This window comes from Chiloscyllium punctatum, chromosome 5, assembly GCF_047496795.1.
Source record: "Chiloscyllium punctatum isolate Juve2018m chromosome 5, sChiPun1.3, whole genome shotgun sequence".
Lineage (NCBI taxonomy): Eukaryota > Metazoa > Chordata > Chondrichthyes > Orectolobiformes > Hemiscylliidae > Chiloscyllium > Chiloscyllium punctatum.
Genome location: NC_092743.1, coordinates 65,332,579 through 65,352,792, shown reverse-complemented (window position 1 = coordinate 65,352,792; position 20,214 = coordinate 65,332,579). Strand labels below are relative to the sequence as shown.

Sequence of the window (20,214 nt, the reverse complement as noted above, 5' to 3'; positions counted from 1 at the left end):
GAAGAATGTGGCACTGGTCTCCCATTGGCACATATTTCACTGTCTCACATCATTAACCAAGTATGTACCAAATATTGTTCTTACAATCCAAGAAAGCACAGACCTCACATTCAGTGACTGCAGTTAAAGATCAGGGGGCTTATATCAGGGATAGTAACCTTGTGAAAAAGAGGTCAGAGTGAGAAGGTTGGGCATGGAATCATAACAGAATAGTTATTGCAGAGAAAATCTGAGTCATGGAGAAATATGGGATGGCTGTATGGAATGCAGGAAATAAACTAATTTCACCTGCTTGGACTCCATAGGCATGTATGGCATGGTCAGAATAAGAGGTAGGCAATGCACCACTGAGATATAAAGGACTTCATTATCTCTGAGGAGATAATGCAATTGCAATGGAAGCACCATCGCTGAGGATGCTTACAATACAGTCAAGAATCTTAGGAATTGTAAAGGAATAAGGTAACTCTCATGCCAGCCAAGATTTGAAAACTGGGAAGCATGTTCCAAAGTTGACTCCTCTTTGCTGGAGGCAAAGCCCATAATCATGTTTCCCTTCAAATGTCTGTGGTTAGAGAAGAATACCGTTTTGTGCAGGTATAGTTGCAATTAGTACAAAAGGTTAGATTTAACCACGCAGTTTGATCGTTCTAAGTGATCTCAGTATCAACACATTGAAATTATTTGGGCAGCACGGTAGCACAGTGGTTAGCACTGCTGCCTCACAGTGCCAGAGACCCGGGTTCAGTTCCCGCCTCAGGCTGTGTGGAGTTTGCATGTTCTCCCCGTGTCTGCGTGGGTTTCCTCCGGGTGCTCCGGTTTCCTCCCACAGTCCAAAGATGTGCAGGGCAGGTGAATTAGCCATGCTAAATTGCCCGTAGTGTTAGGTAAGGGGTAAATGTAGGGATATGGGTGGGTTGCGCTTCGGCGGGTTGGTGTGGACTTGCTGGGCCGAAGGGCCTGTTTCCACACTGTAATCTAATCTAATCTAAAGCAAATCATTATTTGAAACAATGCAAAATGAAATGATCTGTGTTCTTAAGAGGAAGGGGCAGCCTCCAGCCAGTTGCTTTCAAATAAAGCCAAACACTGAATCAAAGATGCATCAGTAGCTCAATCAGCCTGGAATCAGTTTGCATGAAGGCTTTCATAGCTCTCATCAAGCCATTGTCTAAGCTTTATCCCATCATTGAGTAAGCTCCTGGCCCATGTCACAACCATCATCTTCCTCAGTGGGGAGTTCTGCAGCTCTTTCTCTCCCAAGATACCCTCTTTGTCAAGATTGTGGAGAATATAGCACATGACAATGTTGCAGGATGTATTTTCTGGTACAAATTTCAGTGAGTAGACTCAGTATCACAATCTGATATTGAGCAGACAAGGAGTCCAATCATCTGCTCAGCTATGGCCCTTTTGGTGAAATGTTTGCTACTGTAGCTCTCCTCTGCATGTTTTGAGAATTCCTAGTCGGTTTTCTCAGAGAGGTCCATAAGATAGCCCTTGTCTCCCAGCAGCCACCCCTGTATTGGTGAGGGTGATTTAAACAATTCTTTAATCTGTGAATGCTCTCGGCAAAAACAGCTGAGGATGTTCCATGGATATTGTGATTGTTGGCTGTTTTGGTCTCTCTGTATCTGGACATTAAGAGAATAGAACTCTTTCCAATGAACAAACAGAGCTCCCTGTTGCTAAGGCATTCCAAGAGCAACATGGGTGCATTTAATAGAAGCTTGCTCCTATCGAAAATCTCCTAATAGTAGCAAACCTGATTGTGTTGGCTGTCTGACTCCCTGCATCAAAGAGAAACCTCTCAAATTCATGCACTACTGTGAATGCAGCATCATTCACTTCTCTTATACATGAGTCAGAAGCTGAATGAGAAATTTCAGATGACCCCAATGGCTCCTGGAAACAATATATTTGAAAAATATTGTGTAAAATGCTATCTGCATTGTCTCTATATGACTGGAGATAATTGTACTGACACCTTTAGATCGGATTCTGGGTAATATTCATTGTTGATATTGCATGCTGGATGTGACATCTTTGTAAGCTGTGAAAAATTGGGACACCAATTTCAAGAATGGAGCCATTCATATTTGGCGTTGAAACAAATATGCCTGATCCTCTTATTGCCACTCCCCATTTTTTACCTCCAAAATTGCATTACAATCCAATTGTGTCAATCTGGAGCCTTCACCAGTTTCTGTCAATCGCATTTATATTTATGTCAACTTCTGGTTTTAAGCCAAGACCCTAATCATCCAGGTTTTGGCAGCTCTCTTCACCTCTTTTGATTTTTCTATTTTTAAGGCCACCTGAACCATCATTTTCTATGACCCACCATGAGACCATTCCCCATCTGTTATATTTTAATTTCTATGCTCCCATATCCAAATTTCAGTCATGACTGTCAACATACCCAATGTAAACCTCTACCACAAATCATAGCTCCAGCTACAAGCTGCCTGTAGTAAGAACTACGCCCTAATCACCCAACTCCCTGTGACTCTCCTTTTCCAGCCATCACCCCAAAAGCCCCAGGATGTGACAGAAGTTTCTCAAAGTTAACTCCTCCACTACTGGACAGAGAGTGCCCAATCCCTGGGTGGACAGTGCCACACCCTTTCCTGACTGTCCTACACTTAACCACTTACGCTTTACTCTGCATAGACTGGCACGCTGCTTCCCCTGATAAACGTGGACTGAACATGGTGACCTTATTCCACAACTCAATGCAGCCACCATTTAAACACATTCTGAGGAAGGGTTACTGGACCCGAGAAGTTAACGTTGATTTCTCTCCACAGATGCCCTGAAACCTGCTGAGTTTTTTCCAGCAATTTCTGTTTTTGTTTCTGATTTCCAGCATCCATGGTTCTTTTAGTTTTTTTAATAATTTACAGGCATATCATATAACGACAAAGCAGCCAGTGCATATCCCAAAGTTCAGGCAAAAGTGAAGATCACCAGGTATATGCCCAAATATAGTCAGGTATCTAAAAGGGGTAGAAGTTAATTGGGAGTAAATAATTAATTCTAGTAAGTTGACTTTTTAAAGAAATGGAAATGAATGCAGATAGGATTCCTGGCCTCTGCAACCTGAAGGTGAACCCACTTTTTAAGGTCAGAGAAGTTAATTGGAAGAATTTGAGAATTTGATGTTTTTGCCTCTCACCCAATTTAGTTCATCTGGATAACATTACCCTCACCTCTTCTGGGATTAGAAGATCCTGCCCTCGGTTTTATTTTCTTTGTAATGCTGCTTTTCTCCCCATTTCGTTCTTGTTCTTGGACAACAACTATTCATTTTTCTGCTATTCACACCAATTCTACATATGTCATTGTTTTTGGAAAACGTATCCATTCCCACTCACTCTGGCTCAACACAACCAACTCTTTTGTCATTTACTCTTTCCAGTTTTGCCTTTTTCACTCCCTTTTTATCATCCTTCTTCTTTCCACTTGCTTAAACCCAATTACATTATAAATTTTCAAAGTTTTGATGAAAGGTCATCTGCCAGTTAACTGATTCTCTCTTCACAGATGCAACCTGACCTGTTGAGTATTCCCATTATTTTCTGTTTTTATTTTGTCGTATTCAATCTTATTCACTTTGAATGGCACATATAAACAGCAGCAGACTAGAACAAGTTGAAGAAACAAGTTAGGTTCAGTTCCTTGCTTTCCTGTGACAATTCAAATCAAGTTTAGAAGCTCCAATAAAAGTTCGAAAATTAAATGAATATGCAGAGAGAAACTGCTATATAACTTACCCATCATAGGCAGCAAGCAGAAAGTTCAGCAATAAACTAATAGACTGTTCAACATTTATTTGATGGGTAGTTGGCAAGCGTTTGTTCAGCTGGTAAAGTATTGTGGAGATGATAGCTTCCAAGCGAGCAACACTGAGATCAGCATTTGGATCCATTGTATTTAGCCCATTTTCTCTGAATGCCTCTATAATATTCCAAACATCTACCAAGTGCACTAAACAAATAAAAAAAGAAATAAATGAGTAAGTTTCATAAAAGCATCTGAACCTGGGTGCTATTTTATACTTATTCATTTATGGGATGAGGGCATCACTGGCTAGGCCAGTATTTATTGTTCATCACGGAGGGCAGTTAAGTGTCAACCACATTGCTTTTGGGTCTGGAGTCACATGTGGTCCAGACCAGGTAAGGATGGCCTTTTCTTTCCCTAAAGAACATTTGTGAACCAGACGTCCTGCATTCTTGACTGTCCACAGAGCCCTTCTTGCCTGTCTTCTGAACTCACATCACTGTAGCTTCCTTTAATGGCCAGTTTTCACTTTGTCTAAAGCACAACTAACCCAATTAAAGTTGTCAATTGCTTTATTTGTGGCAATGATTACATGGATTATCCCGTTGTTGCACTCCTTAACATTTGTGGCATCCAAAACATTTTACTCCCGTACCACTTCAGTTTCACTGCAATCTGTATCAAAATAGTCTGCAATAACTCATCTTACCTCCTTGTTTATGGTCACAGTGGGAATATCTTACAGTTCCATTGTGCTTTGTTGAACTCATCTTCACAAGTCATATCTCCTGAAACCTGGACATTCCTCCAACACAGTGAAAAAGCTTCACTGCTTGCTTCTACATGTTATTGGTACCTTGAAAATTTTGATTCTTCGCCTTCTTCTATTATTTACATACATTCAGCTTTTGACATCTTGGGATTTGGGTCTTCTTGTATAAGTCCTGAAGACAGGACAGTTTAAACTAGATCAGTAGTGGTGGTGGGGTGGGGGTGAGGGTGGGGGTGGGTTTGAGGGGGTAGTGGGGTATGGGGTGGGTGGGGGGGGTGGGTGGAATGGTGCGGTCCTCAACAGCAGGGAAGCAAATGCGAAGTTGGAAGGAGATACAGTAATCAGAAATAGTAGGTTGAACAGACAGATTAGACTGGAACATGACGGAGTGAGGAATGCCTGTTGGATTAAATTGCATTTATTTCAATGCATGAGGGCTGACAAATAAGGCCGATGAACTGAGAGTGTGGATAGGTACATGGGACTGGGATATTATAACCATTACAGAATCGTGACTAAGGGAGGGAAGGACTGGCAGCTTAATCTGCCAGAGTACAAGTGCTTTAGGCTGGACAGAGGTTGTGGAAAAATGGGAGGGGGAGTTGCATTTGTGACTAAGGTGAGTATCCCAGCAGTAATCAGAGATGAAATAACTGAAGGATCATCCTGTGAGGCTTTGTGGATGGAGTTAAGAAATAAGGAGGGGATGATGACGTTATACTATAGGCTCCCAAATAGTCAATGGTAATTAGAGGAACAAATATACAGGGAAGCTGGGGAGGCTTGCAGGAGCAATAGGGTTGTCATAGTAGGGGATTTTAATTTTCCTAACACAGACTGGGACTGCCAGAGCATTAAGAGTTTAAATGGGGAGGAATTTGTTAAGTGTATTCAGGAAAGTTTCCTCAAGCAAAAAGGGCCCTACTTGGGATGGGGCAAAACTCGACCTACTCTTGGGAAATAGGGCAGGACAGCTGACTGAGGTGACAGTTGGGGAGCACTTTGGGACCACTGACCAAAATTCCATTAGTTTTAAAATAGTTATGGAGAGGGACAAAACTAGTCCACAGGTATAAGTTCTAAATTGGGGCACAGCAAATTTTGATGGAATTGACAGGAGCTTGCAGGAGTTGATTGGAGTAGTTAGTTTGTAGGCAAAGGGACCTCCGGCAAGTGGGAGCCTTTAAAAGTGAGATAGCTAGACTTCAAGATCTATATGTTCCTGCAAGGGTGAAGGGTAAGGTTGACAGGAATAGGGAACTCCGGATGACAAGAGATATTGAAGCTTTGACCAGAAAAAAGGAAGGGTGGCTAAGATACTGGCAGCTGAGATCAAGGGAATCCCTGGAAGTATACAAGAGATACAGGCATTTACTGACGAAGGAAATCAGGACGGCGAAAAGGAGGCCCAGGATAATCTTGGCTAAGATGATTAGGGTGAATCCAAAGAGGTTCCTTAAGTAAATTAAAGGAAAAAGAATAACTAGAGAGAGAATAGGACCACTCAAGGACATGTATGCATCAAACTGCAGGAGATGGGCAAGGTCCTCAATGAATATTTCTCCTCTGTGTCTACCGTGGAGAAAGACAAGAAGAATTGAGAACTTGGGGAAGCTAGTGGTGATATCTTGTAGACAGTCCATATCACAGTAGAGGAGGTGTTGGACATATTAGAATGTATGAAGGTGGATAAATCTTCTGGTCCTAACCAGATACATCCAAGAGGCTTGGGTAGAAATTTGCAACACCATTAGCCACAGGTGAAGCTCTGGGAGACTGGAGGGTAGAGAATGTTGTGCCTTTATTCAAGAAGAGCTGCAAAGAAAAGCCTTGGACCTATAGGCCAATAAGCTTAACATCTGTGGTAGGTAAGTTACTTGAGAAGATGATGAGAGATAAGATACACATGCATTTGGAAAGACAGGGTTTGATTAGGAATAGTCAGCATAGCTTTGCGCATGGGAGATCATGTCTCACAAATTTGTTAGAGTTCATTGATGGAGTGACCAGGAAGGTTGAAGAGGGCTGGATGGTAGATGTAGTCAATATGGATTTCAGTAAGGCCATTGGTAAGGTTCCACATGGTAGGCTGTTCTGTAATGTTAGATCGCATGGAATCCAGGGACAGTTGGCAAATTGGATACACAATTGGCTTGATGATAGGAAGCAGAGGGTAATAGTGGAAAACTGCTAGTCGGACTGGAGACCTGTAACTACTGGAGTGCCTCAGGAGTCAATGCTGGGCCCATTACTGTTTGTTATCTATATTTATGACTTGGATGAGATGTACAAGGCATGATTAGTAAGTTTGCAGATGACACCAAAGTAGGCAGTATCATGGACAGTGAGGAATATTATCAGAAATTGCAGCAGGACCTGATCAGCTGGGGAAGTGGGCCGAGAAATAGTAAATGGAGTTTAATATAGAGAAGTGTGAGGTCTTGAATTTTGGGAAGTCAAATTAAGATAGGAGTTTCATGGTGAATGGTAGGGCCTCAAGAAGTGTAGTCGAACATTGGGACCTTGGAGTTCAAGTGCATGGTTCTCTGAAAGTGGATTCGCAGGCAGAAAAGGCAGTGAAGAAGTCTTCTGGCACACTGACCCTCATCAGTCAGGGCACTGAGTAGAGAAGTTGGGAAGTAATGTTGTGATTGTACAGGATGTTGGTGAGGCCACACTTGGGAGTATCGTGTTCAGTTTTGGTCGCCTTGCTATAGGAAGGATGTTCTTCAACTGGAAGTGCAGAAGAAATTTACAAGAATGTTGCTAGGACTGAATGGTCTGAGTTATAAGGATAGGTTGGACAAGCTAGGACTTTTTTCTTCAGAGTGTAAGAGACGGAGGGGGATTCTTCTAGAAGTATATAAGATCATGAGAGGCGTGGATAGGGTGAATGCACTCGGTCCTTTTCCCAGGGTTGGGGAATCGAGGTCGAGAAGTCATCAGTTTAAGGTTAGAGGGGAAAGAATAAAGGGGACCCTGAGGGGCAACACTTTTACACAGACGTTGGTATGTATATGGAATGAGCTGCCAGCAGAAGTGGTTAAGGCAGGTACATTAACAACATTTAAAAGGCATTTGGACAAATACATGGATAGGAAAGATTTAGAAGTGTAAGACTGAGTACAAGGAAATGGAGTTAGCGTGGATGGACGTTTTTGGTCGGCATGGACCAGTTTGGGCCAAAAGGTCTGCCTCCTTGCTAGGACTCTGACTCGACCTGTTGTTTTACTGTTAGACTTGCCTCCAAGACCAGTACTGTACTGCCTAGCTGACATGAAATATTATTTGTATTATTCAATATTAAATGACATGTGCACCAGAGATTTTACCAGTTTGATACTGGTAACAATTTATTTTGCTTAGTTTCTGCCAAAACTCCATTGGGCACAGCGTTGGGATTCACTTCAGCCTCAAAATTCAAATAATAAATGACATCCATCCATAAATCCTTAAATCTTCAGCACTGCAATATCATTAATTTCCTTCAAATTACATGATCTGATACACATTCCAAATTAGCCAAAATTCATCTGCTTGCATTCCCTCACTAAATCCCATTCACCTGCCACTGCTAACCTCTAATAGCACCTTATCTATTGATACAAGATTACAAAATAATTATTGGTTTAGGAAGGTAATTTCACCAATCACAATTCATTCATTGGGAGAGATGTTTCTTTCCATAGCTCAGTATCCAATTATTTTTTAAAATATTCACCTCGAACAATTTTGGAAGCCTGTACTATATGTTAATCTGCGTTGTGAGTGAAGAATATCTCAGCATTAGTCATAATCTGTCTTTAATTAACTTCAAGGTACTTTCCCTTGTATTCTCACAAGTCTGCATTTGTGATGAATTTTATTTAATGCCTCTCAGTAAGATCAAAATCTTTTTAAATTTCCCCACAGATTTAGCTCACCCAACTTCTGCAATCACCCCTAGTTTACACCTTCTACTCTTCTAAGTCAGTTCTCCCCACTGCCTTTGCTAACCTAGTCTAGATTTTGATGTAGTAATGCCAGTGAAACTGACAGTATTCCCCCTCAGTGCTCCTTGAAATGGATAACTTGGCAGTTCAGACATCCAGGAAATCCAGCTGTTGCTGTTAATGAGTCGATGCCCCTCCACAGGATATGCAGCAAAGATTTCCAAAGTCTACAGTTTCTCCGCATGGCTGAACTGGTGCTCACCCTTAACAACTTCTTCCAAACCTCCCACTTCTTCTAAACCAAAGGGGTAGCCATGGGCACCTGCATGGGCCCAACTGTGTCTGCCTGTTTGTTGGGTATGTGGAACAGTCCATCTTCCACAGCTACACCAGCATCACTTCCCACCTTTCCCTCCGCTATATTGATAACTGTATCGGCGCCACCTCGTGCTCCAACGAGGAGGTTGAACAGTTTATCAACTTCACTAACATCTTTCACCCTGTCTTCAAATTCCCCATGGACCATCTCAGACACTTCCCTCCCATTCCTGGACCTCTCCATCTCCATCTCCGGTGACCGAATAACCATGGACATCTACTACAAACCCACCAACTCCTACAGCTACCTGGACTACACCTCCTTCCATCCTGCCTCCTGTAAAAATGCCAACCCTTATTCCCAATTCCTCCACCGCATCTGTTCCCAAGATGACCAATTCCATCATAGAAAGTTCCAGATGGCCACCATCTTCAAAGACCGCAATTTCCCCTGCCAAATGGTTGATGATGCCCTCCAGCGCATCTCCTCCATTTGCTGTGCCTCCACCGTTGGTTCCCATCACTCCCAAAGCAACAAGGACAGAACCCCCTGGTCCTCACCTTCCACCCCACCAACCTCCAAATACATCACATCATCCTCTGCCACCTACAAACAGACCCCATCACTCGGGATATATTTCCCTGCCCATCCTCATCAGCATTTCGGAGAGACAATTCTCTCCATGACTCCCTTGTCAGATCCATGCCCCCCCTACCAGTTCACACCCCACACCCGGCATCTTCCCCTGCCACCGCAAGAAGTGCAAAACATGCGCCCGCACCTCCTCCCTCACCTCTGTCCAAGGCCCCAAAGGATCCTTCCATATCCAACAAAAAATCATCTTTATTTCCACAAATGTCATCAACTGTATACGTTGCACCCGATGTGGTCTCCTCGACATCAGGGAGACGGGACGCCAACTAGTGGATCGTTTCAGAGAACATCTCTGGGACACCCGTACCAACCAACCCCACCGCCCCATGGCTGAACACTTCAATTCCCCCTCCCACTCCACAAGGAAATGCTGGTCCTGGGCCTTCTCCACCGCCAAACCCTAACCACCTGACGCCTGGAGGGAGAATACTTCATCTTCTGCCTTTGGACCCTGCAATCACACAGGCTTAATATGGATTTCACCAGTCTCCTCATTTCTCCTCCCCCCACCTTATTCCAGTCCCAAGCCTCCAACTCAGCACCACCCTCTTGACCGTCTGTCCATTGTCTTTTCCAACGATCCATTCCACCCTCCTCTCCGACCTATTACCTTCTCCCCAACTTTCATCTACCTATTGCATCCTCAGCTACCTTCCCCCCTGCCCCACTCCTCTTCCATTTATCCCTCAGCCCCCCGGTTCACAAGCCTCATTCCTGATGAAAGGCTTCAGCCTGAACCATTAATTCTCCTGCTCCTCAAATGCTGCCTGACCTGCTGTGCTTTTCCAGCACAACACTCTTGACTCTGATCTCCAGCATTTGCCATCCTCACTTTCTCCTAGAGAATAGTGCCCCTCAAAAATCAGCAAGGCAGCCTATGTGTGGAACCGCAAGAGATGAGGGAAAGATTAAAAGAGCATTTTTTTTAGATTAGATTCCCTACAGTGTGGAAACAGGCCCTTCGGCCCAACAAGTCCACACCAACCCTCCGAAGAGTAACCCATCCCCCTCTGACTAATGCACCTAACAACTATGGACAATTTAGCATAGACAATTCACATGACCTGCACATCTTTGGAATCAGTGTACACTGTGGAGAAGGACATGGAAGATATAATATGTGTAGAAATTGATGGTGACATTTTGAAAAATGTCCATATTACAGAGGTGGAGGTGCTGGATGTTTGAAAACGTATGAAGGTGAAAAAACCCCCATGACCTGATCAGGTCACCCTAGAACTCTATGGGATCTAAGGAATGTTGTGCCCCTTGTGGAGATATTTAGATCATTAATAATCACAGGTGAGGTGCCAGAAGACTGGAGGTTGGCTAACATGGTACCAGTATTTAAGAAAGGTGGCAAGGAAAAGCTAGGGAATGGAAAAAAAAACCTGTGAGCCTGACATTGGTGGTGGGCAAGTTGTTGGAGGGAATCCTGAGGAACAGGATTTACACGTATTTGGAAAGGCAAGGACTGATTAGAGATAGTCAACATGGCTTTGTGCATAGAGAATTGTGTCTCACAAACTTGATTGAGTGTTTTGACAAAGTGACAAAGAGGATTGATTGAAGCAGAACAGTGGACATAATCTATATGGACTTTAGTAAGACATTCTACAAGGTTCCTCATGGTAGACTGGTTGACAAGATTAAATCATTGGAGTAAAGGGAGGACTAACCATTTGGGTATAGAACTGGCTCGAAGGTAGAAGGTAGAGGTAGAGATTGGTGGTGGAGGATTGCTTTTCAGACTTGAGGTCTGTGACCAGTGGTGTGCCACAAGGATCGTTGCTGGGTCCTCTATTTTTCGTCACTTATATAAATGACTTTGATGTAAACACAGGAGGTATAATTAATAAATTTTCCGATGACAAAATTTGAGATGTAACGGATAGCCAAGAAGATTACCTCAGAGTACAACAAGTTCCTAATCAGATGGACCAATTGGCCAAGGAGTTTAACTTAGATAAATGTGAGATACTGCATTTTGAAAAGGCAAATCAGGGCAGGACTTACATACTTAATGGTAAGGTCCTGGGGAGTGTTGCTAACAAAGAGACCTTTGGAGTGCAGGTTCATAGTTCCTTGCAAGTAGAGTCGCAGATTGATTGCACAAGTGAAGAAGGCACTTGGTATGCTTTCTTTTACTGGTCAGTGCATTAAGTAGAAGTGTCGTGAGGTCATGTTGCAGCTGTACAGGACATTAATTAGGCCACTTTTGGAATATTGCATTCAATTCTGATCTCCCTCCTATAGGAAGGATGTTGTGAAACTTGAAAAGGTTCAGAAAAGATTTACAAAGATGTTGCCAGAGTTGAAGGATTTGAGCTATCAGGAGAGGCTGAATAGATTAGATTACTTACAGTATGGAAACAGGCCCTTCGGCCCAACAAGTCCACACCGACCCGCCGAAGCATATACCACCCAGACCCATACTCCTACATTTACCCCTTCACCCAACACTACTGACAATTTAGCATGGCCAATAGGTTGGAGCTGTTTTCCCTGAAGCGTCAGAGGCTGAGGGGTGACTTTATGCAAGTTTGTAAATCATGAGTGGCATGGATAGGGCAAATACACAAGGTCTTTTCCCTGGGGTGGGGGCGTCTGGAACTAGAGGGCATAGGTTTAGGGTGAGAGGGGAAAGATATAAAAGAGATCTAAGGGGCAACCTTTTTCACACTTAAGGGTGATATGTGTATGGATTGAGCTGCCAGAGGAAGTGGAGGAGGCTGGGACAATTACAACATTTAAAACACATCTGGATGGGTATATGAATAAGAAGTGTTTAGAGGGATATGGACCAAGTACTGGCAAATAGGACTAGATTTATTTAGGGTATCTGATCGACATTGAAGAGTTGGACCGAAGGGTATATTTCCAGGCTGTACATCTCTTTGACTCTAACTTGTTGATTCACAGTATGTGAGTATTTTAAACTGATTGGGTGCCTCTTTACTTGCTGAAACAACAACTGTTGTATGCTGACACCCCCATGAATTTGGTAGCACATTTTTTTAAACAGCACTGAGGAAAGGAGAAATTTCTACAGTGACTGCAAGTTCCTCATGGGATGTTTTCTTCACAGTCAATGGTAAGATACTTGCTTCACTACTGACTACAAAGTCCAGGCCAATGTCTTCAGATACATTGTGGGAGTCTCCACTTAAACCTATCGGCCTCACCAGTTGCCTCACTTTCTAGTGTTTCATTAAAATCTCTCACTTTGACTGTCTCATCATTTTCTTTGACTTTTCCTAATTCCTTGGTACCAATTTCTCTTCAGTGGACATCCCAAGATGTTTCACAATATTAAGGGTCCGTACAAATCTTAGACATTGGAGGGATGTTACTCTGAGGTAGCAAATTACTGAGCTGCAAAAATGGATGTATGGGTTTGCTCCCTAATCACTGCACGCAAAGGTTTTGATCTTGTCAGGACCAGGAGCAGATATCGAACAGAAGTAAAAACAATTTAAAATAACTATCTTAATGCAAATGAACCAGAGTTGTTTATCTACACAGAGAAAGTGAGGACTGCAGATGCTGGACATCAGAGTCGAGAGAGTGGTGCTGGAAAAGCACAGGAGGTCAGGTAGCATCCAAGGAGCAGGAGAATCGGCGTTTCGGGCATGAGCCCTTCATCAGGATTCGGATGCTGCCTGACCCGCTCTGTTTTTCCAGCACCACATTTTCGACCCTTGTTTATCTGCATCTCCGTTAATAAACGAGAGTGGTTTCACAGTAACCCAAAAAAACAATATTACACACTTTCCTGTAGAACAAAGCATACTTACAGTTACACTTTTTTTGTACAAAACGGAGCTTGCACGCTGTCCTATAAGTGGATAAACGAATACGATCCAAGTCTTGGGCTCCTGATTTAAAGACAGAATATGTTAAAAAAAAAATCATAGTACTAACAGTAAAACAAAACTACGGAGTAATTCAATGCAGGAACAGACCATTTATACTGTCATGCGTGTAAGAACTAGGTAGTCAGATTCTCCGCTCCCACAGCCCAGCAATTTCTCTCTTATCATGCATAGGTACAGTTGTCTTTTAAAAGTTATTATTGAATCTGTTTCTACCACCATTTGAAGCAGTGTATTAAATGCATTAACACCTTGCTGTGACAAATCGTTCTCATTTCCTCCCCACTCCTTTTCCTAATTAAGTTAACTGTAATTGACTGCACTGCTCAAAACATATGAAAAAAATAAAACATCTGCCAGACATGCACTGAAATACTTCCAGTTAAATACAAAACCAACAATGCACTGTAAACCAAGCAATCAAAACAGTCACAAGAAGAGACTATTGGGTGGAGTATAAAATGGACTGATGATTTGCTATATTATTGACCAATTTACTCAGCAAAAGTGAATTTCACATCACAGTATGTTGGACCAAGATTTCAGGACACTTGCTGCACAATTTCATCTCTAACATGGTTGTCAATCATAGAAATACATAAATATGGTACGTGTTGTAATTTCTATGTTCATCTCAAGAAAGACTGCCTTACCAAACTCATTTGCATTTCATCCCATAATCAAAAGTAATTTTCAAAGTTGATTTTTTTTTACCTGTACTGTTGCAATCATGGCTCAGTTGGTTGTCCCCTCAATTCTGAATCACATAGTCCTGGCTTCAAATCCCACTCAGGGGCATAACCACATTTAAACTGGGCACACATTTGCAACACTGTGTGAGCATTACATGATGAGACATGCAGTCATTTGGATGAGATATTAAACAGAGGACTCTTCTGCATGACAGTCAACTGCAAAAGATTTCATGGTATTTTGTTGAAGACGAACAGGTGAGTTATCCCAGTGTTCTGCGCAAAATCTATCCCTCAATTAACATCTCAAAAAAAAAATTATCTGGTAATTATCACATTGTTTTTATAGTGGGGGTGGAGGAAGTGTGATTGGCGTTGCTGCTTTTCCTATAGTGCATTACTACAGTACTTATACTTCCAACCGTACATCATTCACTGTAAAACATGTTGAGGCATTTCTTGGTCATAAAAAGCACTACATGAATTCAAATCTTTCTTTTCACAACCAATAAAGCTGCAGGTATATGTGACAACTACGCTCTAGATGTAAAAGGTTTCCCCTGCTCACTAAGTTAAATTTCTTGTTCCTCTGGCCTCATGTTCTTGAACCCTCAAGAACACAAGAAATAGCTGTTGCTATTTACCCTCTCCCATTTTGTCATAAAAAAGTTTATCCTGTTTCTGAAAATTCTTATTTATTTTATCACCTCCTCAAAAAAAATCTCGAAGGTTTGCCAAGCCCAATTACTCCTTTGAAACTTATGCTAGTTATTTTAATTTTTTTCTTCATCAAGATACGTGCTACTTTCATCTTAAATGGAAGACTCTTAAAACATTTCCTTATACGGCACAGTAGCTCTGTGGTTAACACTGCTGTCTCACAGCGCCAATGACCCGGTGTTCAATTCCAGCCTCGGGCGTCTGTCTGTGTGAATACTGCACATTCTCCCTGTATCTGCATGAGTTTCCTCCCACAATTCAAAGATGTGCAGGTTAGGTGAATTGGCCTTACAAAATTGTCCATAGTGTTCAGAAATGTGCGGGTTGGGTGCATTACTCAAGGGAAAATGTAGCGTAATAGGTTGGAAGAATGAGTGTGTGTAGGATATTCTTCAGAGGGTCAGTGTGGATTTGTTGGGCCTAATGGCCTGTTTCCACACTGTAGCGATTCTATGATATAGCTGTTATACTGCTGCAATTACTTGCTTCAGCTCTGTGCCTGTTTTGAAGAACACTGCTCTTTCTTGTCCTCTGGTGCACATCACAATCAAGACAGTCTTGAAAGACTCTAGTGAAACTTAACATTGGTAGGGGGGCAGCAACATCAGTGGAATAGAAAATGGTACATAAGGTATAATGGATGGCCAATCTGCTACTTTCAGTTTTGCTTCCTCACCAAAGCAAAATATCTTGGGGTCTTCATAGTTTCATTTTTTTATCTCTTTCAGGATTGAAGAATTTATCTTAACAGCCCCCAGCATTTCCCCTCTCTTTGTTGACAAATTATATTTCTGGACAGCAGGAGGCAAGTTGAGACAGGCAGTCATTATCATCGAGAGAAGCAGTTGAAGATCGTGAGGCAAGCATCCACCATCAGTAAAAGGAGCGGGTTAGGTGAAGGTCCAGGGGCAGGTAGTTAGTAGGTACTCCGTTGTACGTGGCGCAGGCCTGGCGAAGTCACCTGTTGAAGGAGCAATGTTCCAAAAGCTTGTGATTTCAAATAAACCTGTTGGACAATATCCTCATGTCGTCTGACATCTGACCTTATACGTACGTACTCACTAAAGCAGTTCAGTTGTGTACGGTAATATATAGACAAACAACATTGGGGTTTGACTCTATCCAACAAAACAAACCAAAGAAATTTGTTACTTATACAAGACAATATGTACTGAATGGATCCCCGTTTAAGAAAGACTTCATACAGTTGTCTTTTCCGACCAAGCCTTAGCAGCAGCTGTCATGGTTTAGGACATCTCTCAGCATGTTGTCCTGGATCTTAGAATATTCCAGTCTGCAATTTTGGGTCGAGGTCAACTCCATCTTCTGGAAGAACTTCAAGTTTCAGGCAGACCAAAGAGTATCTTTCACTGAGTTGATGGTCCTCCAGGCATAGTCAATATTTGTCTTGCTGTGCGTCCTGGGGAACAGACCACAGGAGTTCTGCATCACAAACAAAATCTAAAAGGCAGACACACCAGGACAGAGTCTTCTGATTTGGCCAGTGGTTAGGAACAGGAGTATGTGACTGATTTTAGAAGATAAGGGAGCCCAGAAGGCAGCAGTGCAGCAGCCTTCAGCTCCCGACCAAAAAAAGCTTTGAGATACTTTGAACTTCTTTGGAAATGAGTAAGGGTGTGCAAACTAACCTAAACAAACTGTGGTACAGAAAGCCATTCAAAATGCATTCAAAAGCCAACATAAAGGCACATGGTAGTTGCAGATGATAGTACAGCAAAGTGGATTGACACCATTCTGTACAGCAAAGGGTAAGAGTCCAGTTATGTTGCCTGCCCAGTGCCTGGATTTGAGAAATCTGCTCAGATTTGGAAGGCAAATTGCAATAAGGAAGGGGGGGGGGTTCCAGTGGTTGTGGTCTATATAGGTACCAATGACAGAGGTAGAACTAGGAAAGAGATTCTGCATAGAATGAGGAGCTAGACACTAAATTAAAATACAGAACCTCAAATCTTATAATCTCTGCACATTGACTCAAAGTACAGAAGATTATAAAGAAAAATACATAGCTTGAAAACTCATGTGGGAGAAATGGGAATTGCTTCATGGGCCACTACTACTGGGGAAATGAAGGACTGTACTGTTCAGATGGTCTACAACTGAACTGTGTGAGGGTAGGTCATCTTGCGAAGTACAGATTGTCTCAAACTAGGCAGTGGAGGCAAGGAATCAAATATAGAAAGATATGGTACATCAAAGAATAGAGATTAGTGAGAGAGGAAAATGGTAACATGGGAAGTGAGGGTCAGAAGTGGGTAGAAAAAGAAAGCGAGGAACACACCAACCATCAAGACCAAATGTTATGATGATGACATGAAGACAAAACTGAAAATTGATGACACACATTGAGGTAAATAAATATGCTCTGATAGCCATTACAGAGACTGGCTGTAAGATGACAAGGAGTGGATCCCGAATCTTAAGGCATAGATGAAATTCAAGGAAAATAGCGAACTACATAAAAGATAGGCGAAGAGCACTGCCAATTAAGGATGGCATTTGTGCAATAGTTAGCTATGATTTTGATTCAGGAGATCAAGATGTAAAATTGGTTTGGATGGAGTTGAAAAATAGTATGAGAAAGTATCACTCCTTGGAGTGGTCTCTGTCACCTAATGTGGAACAGAATATACAAGAATTGTTGAGAACTTAAGGTAAAGGGATCACAATAATCATAAGTGGCTTTAATCTTCACATAAACTATTAAAATCAAATTGACAGTAGTGTGAAAGGAGGTCACTACACATGGTCAAGATAACTTCCCAGAGCAGCACATTTTGGAACCAAACATAGAGCAGGTTATATTAGACTTAATGTTATATAATGTGGCAGGATTAACTCGTTATCTTAGACTTGGGGAAGCCCCAGGTAGCAGTGACTGCAATATGATTAAACATTACATCGAGTTTGAAAAGGAGAACAGTGGATCTAAGGTTAACATTAAAATTAAATAAGAGCAACTGGCTAGGTATGAAAGCTGATCTAGCTGAAGCTAACTGGTATACAAGACTGGGTATAAATAAATAGAGACACAATGGAAGACATTTGTGGAGATATTTCAGAATATTCAAAATAAGTATATTTCTCTGGGAAGAAAAATGCGACAGGGAGAACCTACCATCTGAGCTCAATCAAATTAATTAAAGCATCAAACTTAGGGAAAAAGCATATAACTGAGCAAAGGTGAGTAGGTGGTCAGATAACAGTCAGAATACAAAGAACTGCAGGGAATAACTAAAAGTATAACCTGCAGCAAAAAATGAGAGTGTGTGAGGATGTGAAAAACAGACAGCAAGAGTATTTAGAAATGAAAGAAATTAAGTTAGCATTGGTCCTCCAGAGGGAGAGAATGGGAGTTATTAGAAGGTACTAAGGAAGTTAAAATAATTATTTTGTTTTCACTAAAGATACAAAAAACATTCTAGCAATTGCTGTATATCAAGAAACAGAAGGGAGCGAAGAATTTGGTATGAAATTATAATCATTAAGAATGTAATACTGAACAAACTGATGGAGCTGTGGGCTGACAAGTCTGCGGGTCAAAATGGACTTCATTTAAGGGTCTTAAAAGAGGTTGCTAATGAGATACTAAATGTGTTGATGTTAATTTTCCAAAATTCCCTAGATTCTGGAGAAGTTCTATTGGACTGGAAAGTAGCAAATAAATGCCTCTATTCAAGAAGGAAGGGAGGCAGAAAACAGGAGACTACAGTTAGCTTTATGTCTGTCACAGGGAAGATGGTAGAGTTCATCATTAGAGATTATAGCTGTGCATTTAGGAAACCTTGAAGGAAGAGTCAGCATGGTTTCATCAAAAGGAAAGGATGTTTAACCAATTTATTGGGAGTTCTTTGATGTATGTACTGTGGATAAAAAGGAATCTGCAAATATACTATACTTGGATTTCCAGAAGGCATTTGATAAGGTGCCACATCAAAGGTTGTTGCGGAAAATAACTTGTGTTGTAGGGGTAATATATTAGCCTGGACAGAATATTGGCTGGCTGTCAGAAAATAGAGATATGCATAAATGGGCCTTTGTCTACTTGGTAGGATGTGACAGGTGGAGTCCCAGAGGGGGCTGTGCTGAGATCTCAAATTTTAAACAATTTATGTACTTGAGCTTAATTAATTGAGTGAGGCTGTAGTAGCTACATTCGCAAACAAAAAGTAGAAATGTATATTATGAAGAAGACAGAAGGAAACTGCAGACAGGTATCGATAGATTGAGTAATTTAAAAGATTTTATTTTTAAGTTTCATTTTATTTTGAAGATAAGGCATCTTAACGGAAGATTTTTGTTTTCTGTTGCAAGTTTGTAGAATACAATCATGGAAAAAACAGCTCTTGTTAATGAAGATTACCGATAGGATAAAGACAATGTTTTGAAAAGAACCTTAAAAATACAAGGTTTAGTAAACTAAATTGCCATCTAGCCAGATGACAGTGCTACTCATGAACATCTAATTGATCCTTTTGCAGAAGTCTAATTCCTCATGGAAGATCATACATTCCTACTTTCTGAGTGAGTTCCAGAGATATTGTACCTTGAAAAGCAGCTGTCAATCCCCTTTCCCCATGCACTCACCTTCCTAGATGACAGAAAAAATAGAGGCATATGTAATCAATAAGTCTTCCAAGAGAGGAGAATGCAGTTGGAGATTAATGCCTCAATGCAAAGAACCATGTGATAAAGGAGGAAGAAGTGGGAATAAAGAGTTAAACATACATGGTTAAATAGAATACAATAAAATATCTTTGGGAGAGATGTAGAATAAAATATTTATATCTTTCCCCAAAGGATAGCCATTGAGTATGTGTGAAAGAAGTGATGATGTCTTGATGTTAGCTCATATGGAACTGGAGCCTGAGTCTGCAAGGTTTAAGTAGCATGTGCTTTCAACCAAGTTTTGTAGATAAGGATGTTTAATACATGTTGCTATTTCCACATGTTGCTATATCCACAAAAGTGGATAGATCTCACACTGCTTCAGGTATTTAACCAGCAATGGGGAACATGGTGATTTTTTTTCTCCCCCCTTTTTTCTTCACACATGGGGCATGGGGATCAATGGTGGGCCAGATTTTATTGCCTGTCACTAGTTGCACTTGGGAAGTGATGGCAAGGGTGCCATCCCTTGTCTCAATCAAGGCCCTTATGCGGTCAATTAATTTTCCTAAGTATTAAAATCCATTTTTCTTCAATTTTAATTAGTGCATAACCTCGATTAATTACCCCAACATTAGCAGCTTTCTTCTTTTTAATTAAGTGTGCATAATCTATAGTCGTGAAACGTGTTTTGTAAAATCATCTCCCCGTTGATACATAGCTGTTTGTATTTGTCATACAATGGAAACTTTTGACTTGCGTCTGAGTATGATGATGGGGTTCAAAAGTCTAGAGGATGCTTTGCTTTTTAGGAGTTGAAAGTAGTCAATGCCAGCAT

General features: G+C 41.4%; 1 protein-coding gene across 19 annotated transcripts in view; it reads right to left on the bottom strand.

Moving 5' to 3' along the window:
- dtna (dystrobrevin, alpha) overlaps nt 1–20,214 on the bottom strand; it is a 302,593-nt gene that overhangs the window by 132,666 nt on the left and 149,713 nt on the right. For all 19 annotated transcript variants that reach the window (XM_072570467.1, XM_072570465.1, XM_072570463.1 and 16 more), the window contains 2 exons: nt 13,261–13,341; nt 3,777–3,990 (listed from right to left, as the gene is read on the bottom strand). In XM_072570467.1, coding sequence (XP_072426568.1) covers nt 3,777–3,990; nt 13,261–13,341 — 295 coding nt within the window. The remainder of the gene's footprint in view (nt 1–3,776; nt 3,991–13,260; nt 13,342–20,214) is intronic.